This window comes from Mauremys mutica, chromosome 5 (assembly GCF_020497125.1).
Source record: "Mauremys mutica isolate MM-2020 ecotype Southern chromosome 5, ASM2049712v1, whole genome shotgun sequence".
Classification (NCBI taxonomy): Eukaryota; Metazoa; Chordata; order Testudines; family Geoemydidae; genus Mauremys; species Mauremys mutica.
In genome coordinates this window covers 135,665,756-135,679,607 of record NC_059076.1, presented here as the reverse complement: position 1 = coordinate 135,679,607, position 13,852 = coordinate 135,665,756, and the positions used below count along the sequence as shown (strand labels likewise).

General features: G+C 50.2%; 2 protein-coding genes and 1 long non-coding RNA gene across 11 annotated transcripts in view; 2 read left to right on the top strand and 1 right to left on the bottom strand.

Moving 5' to 3' along the window:
• The first annotated feature begins 843 nt into the window (after positions 1–843).
• UBOX5 (U-box domain containing 5) overlaps positions 844–13,852 on the top strand; it is a 29,901-nt gene continuing 16,892 nt past the window's right edge. For 2 of the 6 annotated variants that reach the window (XM_045019135.1, XM_045019129.1), the window contains exon 1: positions 4,154–4,261. The gene's annotated coding sequence lies outside the window, so the exon portion shown is untranslated. Of the gene's footprint in view, positions 943–4,153; positions 4,262–5,020; positions 5,141–6,246; positions 6,363–9,224; positions 9,244–13,852 lie in introns of those variants that run through there. The other 4 variants (XM_045019134.1, XM_045019131.1, XM_045019132.1 and 1 more) reach the window with 4 other exon arrangements.
• Positions 882–11,994, top strand: FASTKD5 (FAST kinase domains 5). Of its 4 annotated transcripts, XM_045019127.1 has the most exons (3): positions 4,192–4,261; positions 5,021–5,140; positions 9,220–11,994. In XM_045019127.1, exon 3 carries the CDS (start codon positions 9,258–9,260, stop codon positions 11,736–11,738), a length of 2,481 nt encoding a protein of 826 aa, XP_044875062.1. In that variant the 5' UTR covers positions 4,192–4,261; positions 5,021–5,140; positions 9,220–9,257; the 3' UTR covers positions 11,739–11,994. The 4 variants fall into 4 exon arrangements, with proteins under 4 accessions (XP_044875063.1, XP_044875060.1, XP_044875062.1 ...); XM_045019128.1 differs by lacking the exons at positions 4,192–4,261; positions 5,021–5,140 and adding an exon at positions 882–942; XM_045019125.1 differs by lacking the exon at positions 5,021–5,140 and having other exon boundaries at positions 4,154–4,261.
• On the bottom strand, positions 7,766–8,736 carry LOC123371469. Its single transcript, XR_006579805.1, has 2 exons — positions 8,642–8,736; positions 7,766–7,974 (listed from the first exon to the last, which is right to left on the bottom strand). It is a non-coding gene; the product is annotated as an uncharacterized LOC123371469 (long non-coding RNA).

Here is a 13,852-nt window from a genome sequence, read left to right as displayed (position 1 = left end):
TTTAAAAACAACCCACAAAAGAAAGAAACTCTCGCCTCAGCTCGCGGTGAGCTTGGGGCAGTCTTGGTTTTGCTGGCTTTCATTCAATGAATGGATTTGTCACAGTAATAGAAGGGGGCCTTCGTGCAGTGGGTGGGAGAGTATATTATTAACCATTTGGTTACTGGATAGTCCTTAAGGGGTTTTCAAAGCACAGCTGGGTGTTTGGCAGCCAATTCCCATTGAAAGCCGAGCCCCTAACTCCCATTTGTGTCTGTGCATCCAGCTATCCCGTCCTTCCCTGTGTGACAGATAGGGGCACTGTAGCAAGGAGAAGGCTTATCCAGGCCAGGTAGATCCTTATCAGCCCTAGCTCCACCTTCTGCCCCAGCTGGTAGGTCTGATGTGCGCCTCCATCCTTGTTTCTGAGGCTGACCACCCGTCCAGGAGGGAAGCAGCAAGCTAAGGCTGCTGGATGCTGGTGATGTCTCAGCAGGGTGGTCAAGGCAAGAAAGGGGACAGGTAATGAGGGGCCAAAGTCACTGGATTTGACGCCAAGGGATTAACAAAGTGATCATTGTTCCTCTGTTCCACCTGAGAGCCTGAGAATGGAGCTGCAAGCACTGGCAGGGTCCTGGAATGTTTGTTCTGGAGAGGTTCCCGCCTGCTGTTTATTTCAATAGGGTTATTTATTAGCTTCTTCATTCCTTTCCCACCTTTGCGACACTCCAGCCAGACTCCAAGAGCGGCCCTACGCCTTCAATGCATGTTTCTGTCTGACAGCTGTTACAAGCAACCGCCTGCGATCACTGCCCTTGGGGAGAAAGGACCCCCCGCTCCCTTTTTAGTGTGTTTACGGCTGCGGGTGGGCGCAGGGCCAGACCTGCGTGGATCCAACTGCAGGATCGGGACCTTAATGAGAGTCCCTGCTGTCTGCGCGAGGGAGGGAGAACAACTGTACAGGTAAATGCAATGGTAAAACCCCCAAATTTGCCCAGCAGACCAAAGAGCAGGAGTTGGACCTGAACTTGCTTGTAACTCCTTGAGTGAAATTGACTGACTAGGTCTTAAACTGATGGGATTCCATCAATAAAACAGCAGGAGGGGAGGGGATCAGAGGAATGGGCTGCTTAACCTGCCACCATCAGTTTGCGGCTGCATTGCCTGGCGCCCCACCTGTTCTGGTCAGGTTTTGAGGAGGTGATTTTCAATCCCCTGAATGTCTTTGAAATCCCACCCCACCCCCAGCTGCCAGCAGTCCTGTTCTGCTCAGATGGAGCTGGAGGGAGCCCAGTGCTTGAACACAGAATTGTTGGTTGTTCCAAAGGCTGAATAGAAACTCCAGGGTGCAGCTTGTCATGTCAGCTGCCTGGCCACTGCCTTACGCCATCCTATCTGCCCCAGCTCTGCAAACGGGGGCTTGGGAGCATATGATGAATAACAATGCACTAGGAGAGGCTGGTTTATGGTGAGGGATAAGTCACTAAAGGGGACAGGTTCTTGCATCCTGGCTACTGCTGTGGTTCAGCCATGACACTCAGGCAAGAACTTCCAAATCCCAATACACGGAGATGAGCAAGAGGGACGAGGGGTTTCCCAGAGTCGCCTGGAGGAGCCATCAAATATTCTTGCTCTACCCATGGAGCTAGCAGGAGAGAGGGTCAGAGGGATGGGGAGCACAGGCTGGGGGAGTTGGATCTCTGAGGGTCAGAGGAAGAACACAAGTTCAGGGGGTCAGATCGGTGAGAGTCAGGGGAGGAGCACAGGATGGGGGGGTTGGATCCGTGAGGGCCAGGGGAGGAGCACAGGATGGGGGGGTGGATCAGTGAGGGCCGGGGGAGGAGCACAGGATGGGGGGTGGGAGCGGTGAGGGCCGGGGGAGGAGCACAGGATGGGGGGGTTGGATCGGTGAGGGCAGGGCGAGGAGCCCAACAGGGGGGGGGGTAGGATCGGTGAGGGCCGGGGGAGGAGCACAGGATGGGGGGGTTGGATCCGTGAGGGTCGGGGGAGGAGCACAGCACAGGATGGGGGGGTGGATCCGTGAGGGTCGGGGGAGGAGCACAGGATGGGGGGGTTGGATCGGTGAGGTTCGGGGGAGGAGCACAGGATGGGGGGGTTGGATCGGTGAGGGTCGGGGGAGGAGCACAGGATGGGGGGGTTGGATCGGTGAGGGTCGGGGGAGGAGCACAGGATGGGGGGTGGATCGGTGAGGGTCGGGGGAGGAGCACAGGATGGGGGGGTTGGATCGGTGAGGGCCGGGGGAGGAGCACAGGATGGGGGGTGGATCGGTGAGGGCGGGGAAGGAGCACAGGATGGGGGGATTGGATCGGTGAGGGCCGGGGAAGGAGCACAGGATGGGGGGGTGGATCGGTGAGGGTCGGGGGAGGAGCATATGATTGGGGTGGATCAGTGACTGTAAGAGGAGGTTGGGGAGCAGAGGCAGGGGGTCGCATCAGTGAAGGTCGCGAGGCTGGGGGGGTGGATCAGTGAAGATTGGGGAAATTGAGGAGTACAGGCCGGGGGCTGGATTGGAGAGGGTTGGAGGGGCAGGGAGCACAGGTCGTGGGGGGCCTTGTTGGGGAGGGTCACAAGTCTCCCTGAAATGAATTTGAAATGTTGGGCCGTTTGCCCACCCTGTGTTCTGGAACACGACTGGGGAAATCGCAAACACAAAGGAAGCTGGGATTCACACCCCCTGCACAGGCACGTCTCCAGCCTGCGCTATAGGAGAACTCCCCTATAACAGCAATAGTAGATCTCTTATCTTGCCTGTGGGCTGGCACACTCATTCAGCCACACAAAGCTGGTTCATTACAACACACACACACACAAGAGCAGGGCTGATCCCCCCGATACCCGCTCCTGGCTCACATACACCTGCTGGGACGTCACACTGTAAGTGAATGGGTGACATGTAACTCCGAATTCCCAGCGACCTGAGCACCTCAGCCATCGTCCAGTTGGTCATGTTACAGCTGCTCCCTACCATAGTTATTTCACATGGCAGCCGGTGAACTGCTCTGCTCAAGATCCCCTTCTGCCTCACTGCCCGGGGGCTGCTGCCAAGCTGACTGTACACTGGGAACGGTCAGGCCTGAAGTTGCCATTTCTAGTTATAACCCCGAAGTCCCTGGCGCGATCTGACGGCCTCAGACCCAGCACGAGCCGCAGTTAGACTTTTCCTCCTGACCTTACCGCTGGCCGAGGCAACAGCTGCATGAGGCTAACGCAGCCTGTCCTAGCCCCAGAAAAGACAACACATCTGTCTGGAGCGGCTGGTTTCCCCTACGGCAGTAGTTGGTGCATGTTGTGACTGTCAGATGGATGTCCAGGGCTCCACCACAGCTGCAGATTAATACAGGAATATACCCTGAGATCAGTGACTTATACTAGCCACACATCAATGAAGCATGTTACACAGGAGCTTTAATAACCTTTTTTGACCTCATACAATGGTGGCACGATGTGGGACACTGTGTGGTAGTGCCATGGTGCTGGCCTGACCCCAGGTAGCAGGGGTGTGACACCATGTGGCACTGGCATGATACTGGCATGCCTCCAGGTGGCGTAACCGTTACACTATGTAGCACTAGCGTGATGCCACCGTTAGCCCAGATGGTGGGTAATTTTGTCAAGTGTCCGTCGTGCAACATGGTGGTGCTGATCCCTGGTGTTACCCCACATGGCTGAGGCATGACAAAGTGTGGTAATGGCTTGGCACTGGCATGTTGGTGTTAGCATGAGGCTGGCGTGACCCCAGCTGGCAGGGTCATGACAACAACTGGCAAGGGCATGGCATCGGGTGGCGTTGGCATGCCAACAGGTGGCAGGGGCATGACATCGGGTGGCGCTGGCATGACAACAGGTGGCAAGGGCGAGACATCGGGTGGCGTTGGCATGACAACAGGTGGCAGGGGCATGGCATCGGGTGGCGTTGGCATGACAACAGGTGGCAGGGGCGTGACCCCAGTCGGCGCTGATGCCCCCAGCCAGGCGCGCGGCGCGGTCTCCGCCCAAGGGCCGGGCACAAGCGCAGGCCCCGGAGAAGGGGTGGGCGGGTCCGAGTCGGCCTTGCGAAGAGCGAGCGCCCTCTGGCGGGCCCACGCTGACGCCGCAGGCACAGCGCTCCCCATTACAGGCGCGGCCTGGCCCCTCTCGCCTCCCGTCGCGGCGGAAGTGCGTAAGGGTCAGGTGACCGGAAGCGTTCGGCGGCGACGGGGCAGGCTGATTCCAGGCAGGAGGGCGAGACCCGGCAACGGAGACAGCGAGCGGCGCGGCCCCGGTGAGTGCGGGCAGAGAACCCGGCCCGGGGAGAGGCCCGGACCCCCCACTGCCGCCGGCCCCCGCCTCGCGCCCCCTGCCCCGGGCGCGCGCCTCGCGAGTGTCCCTGTCCCCGCCAGGCCCTTCTCGGGCTCCCGCCAGCGCGTGCACGGTGCGGGGGGGGGGGCGGAGGGGGCGGGCGTGCCCCGCACACACGTTACACGCGTGTCGTGCCCCGCCTCCCGAGCGGCCGCGTGGCGTGTGCTCCCCGCGTGCTGCGCGTGCACTGGGCCGGGGCAGGCGTGCCACACGCGCGTGGCCCAGGCGTCCGCCGCCGCCGCCCGTGCCCGTGCCGGCGCGTGCAGGTGTCCTGGCCAGGGTGACCGCCCCGCTCGCCCAGGCAGGCCCCGCAGCCCCGCCGCGACCTGCTGCTGCTACCCCGCTCTGCAGCCGATCGCTGGCGCTGACCCATGTGGTGAGGCAGGGGCAGGGGCACGTCGCTTCCTGCGTGTCTCGTCCATGCCTGGTCGCCGGCTCATGCTGCCTTCTGTAGGGTGGGTCAGGGGCTCCTGGGGAGTAGGGTGACCAGATGTCCCGATTTTATAGGGACAGTCCCGATTTTTGTGTCTTTTTTCTTATATAGGCTCCTATTACCGCCCGTCCCCTGTCCCGATTTTTCACACTTGCTGTCCGGTCACTGTAGGTGACCCCACACGGTGCCAATCGCGAGCTCTTCTATCCAAGCCTGCAAGTTCCCTCGTGTGTCTGCCTTGTTCAACAGCAGGTGGCAGCAGGCACCTGTATCTAATCCTCCATGATTCCTGGGTGTGAAACACACCATGGAGCTCTCACCCCTCCAAATACTCTGAATACACAATTGGAGCAGCTCTGCTGAGCACAGGTGCTTTTTTAGTCATTCCTTTGTCCTTAACACACTTTACAGGCATTAGCTATACTCTTAACCAAACCTGAATCCTATGTAAAATATGCAATTTTACACCTAATTTTAACATTTGGGTCCAAATTTCCTGGTACTTGTTAGAAGATAATATCATCCTTTCCTTTTTTAATTTATGGTGCTAGCATAGTGTGTAATACACTTGATACATAGCAGTGAGACTGTAATAGGAAATGTACCCCAAGTGAGACTGACACAAAGATTTCTTAATGTTAGTTATCAGGCGTATACTTGTAATTTTTGAGTGTCCAAAAGTGTATTATTCAGACTCCAGGAAAGGTACCGTTCCTGTCCCGTAGAACGTATAGCCTGAGGCTCCTGTTCTGCAACTTAATCAGCACAATTGGAACCATTTGTCATCCTTGGTGCTCCACAAGGGTCCACCCATCCAGATCTACTGCAGGATTGGAGCCTGTATTAGGCATGACCCACAAAATGAGGGTCAGAAGGAAGGGGCTGAGGAAGGATAAGATGGACAGTGTCATCTCTTGAGACTTCCATAAGACATGCATGCAGCTTGAGGGGTCCAGTTACGTTTGCTCTTTAACTTGCTTCTCATACATGACGCAGCAGAAGTGAGTTTCCAGGAGGGATTTGAATGGAGAGAAGAGGGGATGTTGGCAGCCTGTTTACACGTGGAGAAGAGCATAGGAAGGAGCACAAAGGTGTGAGAGCAGGAAGGAACAAAGGGCATCGAGGCTGGCATGTGTCATTGGTGGTGGGAAGAGGGACCTATACAAGAAAATACATTTGGAGGAGGAAATGAAGGACTAGCTTGAAAGTTCATCTGGCGCGTTGGGATTCGAAGATGCGAGTAACATAGATTAAGTGATGAGCAAGAAAGGTTCTAAAGTGTCTTTCTCTCAAGACTTGGCATTTCTTGTCCACTGTCCCTCCCCCTCCCCTTTCTGTCTCTTCTCCATGTTCTTCTGTTGGCTCTCTGGAGGGCTAGTTCCATGGATTTGAAATCAAGGGACCAGTGAATAAACTCTTAACGCTACATAGCACCTTCCCAACGCACTTCTGATTTGTTTTAACCATTCTAACAGGGTTCCTAGCATGATTCTGCTGAGCTCTGTGACTCTGGACACATCATTGACTGGCTCTGTGATGCACTTTCCTCTGGGTAAAATGGGGATAACCATCTCGTAGGAATGTTTTGAAGGTTAGTTCACGAATGGTAGCAAAGGGCTTTGAGATTCTTGGCTAGAAGAGCAAAATAGATTAATTTATTTTTAATAGATGGCTTCCCTTGCATCAATGAACGTGTGCGTTGTTAGTGGAATAATGAATATAGAGCACACAGAAAAGACCAAAAAATAGACTGTAAAGAAACCTGCGTATCCTGCACTTAAAGTGGTCTGACAGTCAACAACTAGCTTATATTGGGCCACAAAGCTCACCTAATTCAAGCTCCAGCAGACTTCTGGAAGAGGAGCTGGCTTCAGAGATGGGTGGGCCTCTACTGAGCAGGTGCTTCCCAGTATACATGCTAACTACCCAGGCTACGCCCTGGGGCCAGATTTTGGGCCTTACACAGATCATACATCTACCATTCCAGGCTATATATCAAGAGACATGGGAGGATGGCTCTATGTCAGTTACACTTAACTCCAGGTTGCCCTGACAACCCTAGGAGCTAAAAATGTTTTTGTTGTTAAAGGAAATCTTGAGTTCGGCAGGCATTGATAGGGAAGGCCAGAGAAAAGATTCCTACCTGCTGTTGACAGTGGATTTGCGCTTCTCGGCTCTTTGAGCTCAGATCAAGTGTAATGGCTATTTGCTTTATTTTTATTGTATGTGTACTGAGAGGTGGGGGGGGAGTTGTTTTGTTTTATCAGAGCATCTGATAGATTAGAGGGATTGGGTGGCACTCTCACACGTAGGATGAGCTGTTGCTTTCTGCAGCATTAGCCAAAGTCCCAAGCACAGTGCGTTGCTGTGATTCAGAGCCATCAAAACTGAAGAAACCATTATGGTCTTGTCTGATCTTCTCTTGGGCTACCAAAAGCATGAACTGTTATGAGGAAGCTGGTATTGGGTTTAGCACTGACATCTAACTTTGTGCTGTGCTGACATGAACAAAGACACAGTTATTGCCCTAACCAATGCGGTTTAGACACAGATAAGGCATCAGACAGGAGTAGCTGCAAATGAGTTTTATCTACTCTTTAATATTTTTTTATTTAATAAAATGTCCTCTTTTCTAGCAATCTTTTCTTTAATTCTTTCTAATTTCTTTTAGAATCTTTTTTTTTCTGCTTTGATTTCTCACGATAACCATTTCCCTTCTTCCTTTGCTTTCTCCTCTGGTCTCAGTCTCTTCACCCAAGTTGTTTTTTCACCTTTTCGCACTCTCCTGTTCTAAACCTCCTTCTGCCACCTCCATGTTGCCATTCTTCCAGCGACAGAGAATGTGAGTGAGGCACCCTATGCAACATGGCTAAGAAAAGCATGATAAATGAAGCCCTGTGAGAGGGCACTACTGGTCTTTTTTTTTTTTTTATTGCTGCTACGCTGAGGAATTCTGCATAAAACTCAGCTAAGCATTTACTAGGCTTTTTTTTCTTCTTCTTGTCATGGGTGTGACATGCTTGTCCTCAGTCAGGAAGCTCTGTTTGTATGCAGAGTCATAAAGGCATCCATAACAGCTTACTGTCCCCGTGGCCAGACACCTTTGTGCAGAGGAGCACAGAAGCTGTTGCTGTTGTAGTGCCTTCACCGAGCTTTGGCTTCTCTAATTACTTGGCATCCCACAGTTCCAGCACATGTTTCTTCTAAGTAATGAAAGAAAGAAAGTGAGCTTTTAAGGAAGTTGAAAATGCTAGAAGATGGCTGTCTGATACCTCCTCAGTGTTAGCCACTCAAGGCGGGGGAAGTATATTTTACAGAGAAGTGACCTGGTGCTGTAACTAATCACCATCTGACTCATCCTAAAGAGGTTAAATTGGCTGCTTACCCAGGATGGCTACACTAGATTTTTGTTTTGGCAATTTTCCCATTGTTGCCTTCCATCTGCAGTAGCAGTGGTGAGAGCGCTCTTATAGCCACGGCCCCGGGTGGTGACTAGCGTTTTAAGCACTACGTCATCTAAACCTGTAGAAAACTTCCCCAGGCCTAAAGAACATAACTCTCTTTGGTATCTTTACAGTTCTTCTGAGTACTAATTTTCAGTGTGTGATTGTGTAACAGCAGCTTGTGACTTTGGGGGGGTTTCTCTCATGCTTTTTATTGCCCCCCCCCCCAATCTCCTTGATTCTAGGGCTGCTTTTCTTCTCCAGCAGTGTGAACAGTCACTAACAGCAGCCATTTACTTTTGCTTTGGTGGTAGGGAGCCAATCCTTCTGGCAAGCTAGTTCCACTCCAGCTTTCGTTCTGTGCACCACTTCATAAGAGAGAGACCCTCTCCCGTATCCACCTCCCCTCCCAATACCCCAGCCTTACATTACATAGTCTCAGAATACTTCCATCTGTGGAGCAATGCTTGTCCTTGGACCTCATTTTCAGAACTACTGGGGTTCTGGCTGGTGCTTCTTAATAGAACGGAGTCTTTTGAAACACAATCTAATGGAATTATTAGAGCTTTGACGACACAGTTATAAAAATGTTAAAGGGACACTGTCAGCTTGAAATCTGATCAGTTTTAAAAATGAGTTAAAAGTACCTTAGGTCCTTTCACAAACTGAAGAAACAGAAATATTTCCCCTAACCTGAGAGCCATTTTATAAGTTACCTGTAACAGTTGTGTTGCCAATCCTATCAATTCCATAATGCATCAGGTCTTCCATTTTGGAAAATAACTTGGGTTGTTGATCTTGGGTAGAGTTTGCATGTGGTAGTTTTGGACAGTACTCTCAGCTGCTGACTTGCAGGAAAACACCTGATAGTAATTCTTTGTGAACCATGTGGGAAACCAAGACACTCTCACACCATCTAACATACTATAGTGTTAAAGGTTATGTTTTTAAAAAATGCATCATGATAGATGGAAGCCACTCATTCTTCATCTGCCCTTTTTTCAGTACCTGGAGACAATTCTGAGCCCAGTAAGTTGTGATCCATGGCTACAGTGATAACATGCCGAAGATTTCCAGGAGGCGTTCGCAGCATGGTTGCATTTTCAACTACAACCAAGTGCGGGACCAAGAAGAGAATTCCTGTTAGAAAACAAAAGGAGGATGAGAGCCCTGAAGTGAGTGACACAGATGCTAAAGCTGAGGCTTCTATCAGATTGCTGAACCCTCGGGAGTACAGAGTACTTTATAATCCATCGGCCTACACAGGAATCAAAACCGCATCCCATCAAAATGCTGCTAGAAACTGTGACGATAGTAAAGGGCCACTTGGAAGTGAATTCTCCAGCATCAGTGCTAAGCAGTTTCAGAATACGTACAGCATCACCTGTTCTCAAAGCCAGTCAAGCACAAAACACACCTTGCTGGATCTGAAGTTCCATAAAACTCTTTCCACACAGGCCAGCTCAGTGCCTCCAGCCATGCTGGAGCCCAAGGAAGACAAATTGCTAGACGCTGATGTGGAGACCTATGACACTAAGGAAGACCCCAGACTGTTTCAGCAGCACAGACCCGAATACCGATCTCTAAGTTATGACAAGTCCGAGACCTTGCAGGTCCTTCCTCTAGAAGAAGGTGACTTAATATTACATAAAGTAACTGTACTTAAGAGTCGCCTGATCCCAGGAACCATTGTGGAATATTTTTGTAAGCTGAGCTGTTTGCCAGTGGAGCAGCATGTGATGGTGAGATCCAATACTAAATTTATGATGCTGTGTCGTTACGGAGTTGAAAACATCCAGCTGTTTAGCATCTCAGAACTCACTGACATTTTAAAGGCCTTTATCCGTTTAGGCATTCCACCAACCCACTCCATGCTGAATGTGTATGAGACTGAATTTTGCCGTCGGGTGTGGGACATGAGCCTGGATCAGCTGCTGCTGGTGGCTGACCTGTGGCGCTGCTTGGGACGCAGCGTGCCTCGCTATTTACAGATCTCCTTCAGTTACGTTAACTTGCATTGGAAAGACCTCACCTTGCCTCAGCTGGTTCAGCTGATTTATATCGTAGGCGAAGGTCGGAGAGTGCCCCAGGATTTAATGCAGAAGTTGGAGACTTTAGTGTTGAAGTACTTGGATTCCTTCAACTTGGAGGAAGTGGGCACCATTTCCTTAGGGTTCTTCAAGTCCAACAGTGCCTTTTCTGAGCATGTCATGAGAAAAGTTGGAGACAAGGTGTCAGGCCAGATGTCAGACATGAGCAATTATGCTTTAGTGAATGTACTTAAGATGTTCCGCTATACTCATGTCAATCATTTAGAATTCTTGAAGCAACTTGGGAAAGTCATTCCTCCTCGGATTGGTACTATAGGCATCCAGGGTGTCATGCACATAACTCTTGCCTGTTCAGCCTTGCATTACCTCGATGAAGGGATTATGAATGCAGTAGCTTCTTTGTTGCCTTCCAGGGTGATGTATTGCCGTAGCAAAGATGTTGCTAAATTCTTGTGGTCATTCGGATGCCTGAATTATGAGCCGCCTAATGCAGAGAGGTTTTACTCCAGCCTCATAGAGCAGATGTACAGAAAGATGCATGAATTTGAGAGGTTCCCAGAACATCTCCTCACCTGTTTGTTGGCTCTGGCATTTGCTGGGCACTTCCCAGGTGACCTGATAGATTACACTCTGAGTGCTGAATTTATTCAGTTAACCAGGGAGAGTAAATTTGATCTTAAAAAGGACCTGTACACTCTTGATGGCAGTGTAGAGATCGAGTGCCCAGATTACAAAGGTAATCGCCTTACGCTACAGTTTCGGCAAGAGGTTACTGAGATGCTGTGGAATTTTATGAAGAAGGAAATCTGCATAAAGCCGGAAGTGACAGAAGCTGTCTCTCTACTTGAGGTAATGTTAGGTGGACCCCAGTATGTCAAACACCACATGATTTTGCCTCACACTAGATCAGATGATATGGAGGTCCATTTAGGCAAAGACCGAAAGCCGTTACCTTTTAACTTTGAAGCTGCCGCAGCGGCTAAAGGAGAACTGCAAGACATTGGAGTCAGTCTCACAGATAACTTAATGAATCAGCTGCTGAAGGGGAAGTCCAGTGGCAAGTCACTTGTGGGTAATAAAACTCAGACAGAGACTTGTAGCCAGAAGGAGGCAGTAGAACAGAAGCAGGCTCCGCTCATTAGGAATCATTCTGCATTTTCATATGAGGTTCCTCTGACTGACACCATTTTGAATGTCTTGACCAAATCAAAGACCTCTCCTGAAAATCGTCCCTCCCAGCTAAGGCCGCAGCCCAGAGGCGTGAAGCTAGCCATTCAGGTGTCAAACAGGAACCACTATTGTTATGGTTCTAAACAGTTGTTGGGACTACACAGCTTGAAAAGGAGGCAGCTACAGAAACTGGGATATGTGGTAGTCGAGCTGCCCTTTTGGGAATGGTTTCCTTTGCTCAGACGGACCCATTCAGAGAAACTGAGCTACCTGCACCACAAAGTATTCGACTCGATTCCTTAAGAATAACAGTGTCATCGAAAAGCTGTTTGACAAATTAATGCCTGAATCAAGTTCTGAAGGGGAATCTGCCTGGCTATACAGAGTGAAATAGCCATACAGATGCTTCTGTCTGTCTGTTTCTCATCACTGTTTAAAATGGTCCCTCTCTTAGAGTATACTTGGGTGGCTGCTTTGCAGGCAGAGACTTGACAACCATGTTAGCAGGTTCATCCTGCTGCCTCATCTACAGCTGTAAATCCAAAGCTTGTAAGGAGATCCCAGAATGATTATATTACAAATAAAATCTCTGGTAACATACTCTTTTATCCACAACGCCTTTTCCCTTCAAGCGAGAGCCGGTGGGTTTGGTTGCTCAGTGTGTGAAAACCAGCCCCTCCTTCAGGGTGATGTACCAATGCAGTCACCTGGAGAAGAATTGGTGAATTCTAAATTGTGCACATGCCCCCTGCTACAGACACCTCTTGCCCATGGGTACCTACCACACTGGTCTGGGTGTCAGGGAAATGGGCTTCCCTGTGCCTTGGCTCCTTCCAGTGTTTCTAGATTACAGATGTATGGGAAGGATTCCAGGGCTTCCCCTTTCTTGGGCTTATAGCGAAAGTGAGGGAGCTGGTGAGTGGTATGGGGCTGGGTTGACAGCATGGGTGCTGGAGCGGAGGGGGATGGGTGTGGAGAGGACTATTCTGTTGGCCATTGGTTTCTCATGCATGTGTGCACACAAAAAGCCTTAGAGGGGACATAGGTCTTGGATCACTCTCAGTGGAGAGGCATTCACCTTACACAACCCCCAATTATGTTGGTACTAATTAGCCGTGTTGATGGCAGTCTGACTCACATAAGTAAGGCTGAACTGCCTAGAAATCCAACTATCCATCTTAAGTGGTTCCTCCAAGTTGGGGTTGAATCACATAGACCAGGCAGTGTGGCAGAAGCTTGTACTGCTGCTGTCTAGAATATCTAGTCTATAGATTAAAAGAGGGTTTTAGTCCTCACCTGCTTAGTTGATATACTTATTGCATCACAACTAAAATTAGATGCTAGAATCTTTGGGGGCAGGGAATAGGTCTTTGCTCTGTAAAGGTCCTCGCACATTTTGGAGCATTATGTAAATTATCATCTTCCTCTTATTTTATACCATGTTTTATTTTGAATCCCATACTAATAAACCATGCTAGCAGCGGGAAGCCTGTGCTGTCGCTTGGGTGTAATTGGTAAAGTTATGTGAGTAAATATGGGGGCTCTTATTTCCACGTGCTGTGATGCAATGTTGCCCTTTGTATGTGTGCCCCAAATTCTGTACCCAGAGTTGCACCCTGACTGGAGGCAGAACCACCTCTTTATTAGTCCCCCTTCCTGTCATCAGCTGTCACAGTCCAACCACCACCGAACCTTTGGACTCCAGCATTCCCTGGTTGTCACAGGGCCCAGATATGATTGAACCTTGCAACATGCTACACAAAATGAGCTTTCAGCTGTTTCCATGTCTTCCTGCTGACTCAGCAGACATTCTAGGCCTCTGAGTGACCATCCTGGAAGAAGTATTAGTTTGTGCGGATGGCGAATGAGGGTTGTGTGCCGAGGGGAGTGTCTGTGTCTTTTTGGGGTTACTGTGCATGCCAGTTGAATTGAGTGGGTGGTTGTGTTGATTGGGGCATTGTGCTGGGAGATCTGCGTGGGTGGTAGTTTGGGTGCTCAACTGTGGCAGTTAGACCAAGCAATCCACCATCTCTTCAGTCTGTTTCCTACAACCAATGAACTGTTGCTTGCAAAGTAGCTGTCATGTAAAGGTGGTAATTAGTTGAAGTACCTTTGATTCCCAATGGTCTAGGACTCCTGATAGAGCATAGATACGTGCCTTACTGTAGGGGTACACCAAACAGGTGTAATTCATAAAGTCAAAGAGTCTGAGAACTTAAAATTTGGATGGCAGCAGCCCATAAATCCCAGCAATAAGAACATAAGGCCATACTGGGTCAGATCAAAGGTCCATCAAGCCCAGTATCCTGTCTTCTGATAGTGGCCAATGCCAGGTGCCCCAGAGGGAATGAACAGAACAAGTAATCATCAAGTGATCCATCCCCTGTCTCCCATTCCCAGCTTCTGGCAGACAGAGG

Excerpts from the sequence above, each read along its gene's own strand:
- FASTKD5 (XM_045019128.1), top strand. The coding sequence starts at position 9,258 with ATGGCTACAGTGATAACATGCCGAAGATTTCCAGGAGGCGTTCGCAGC.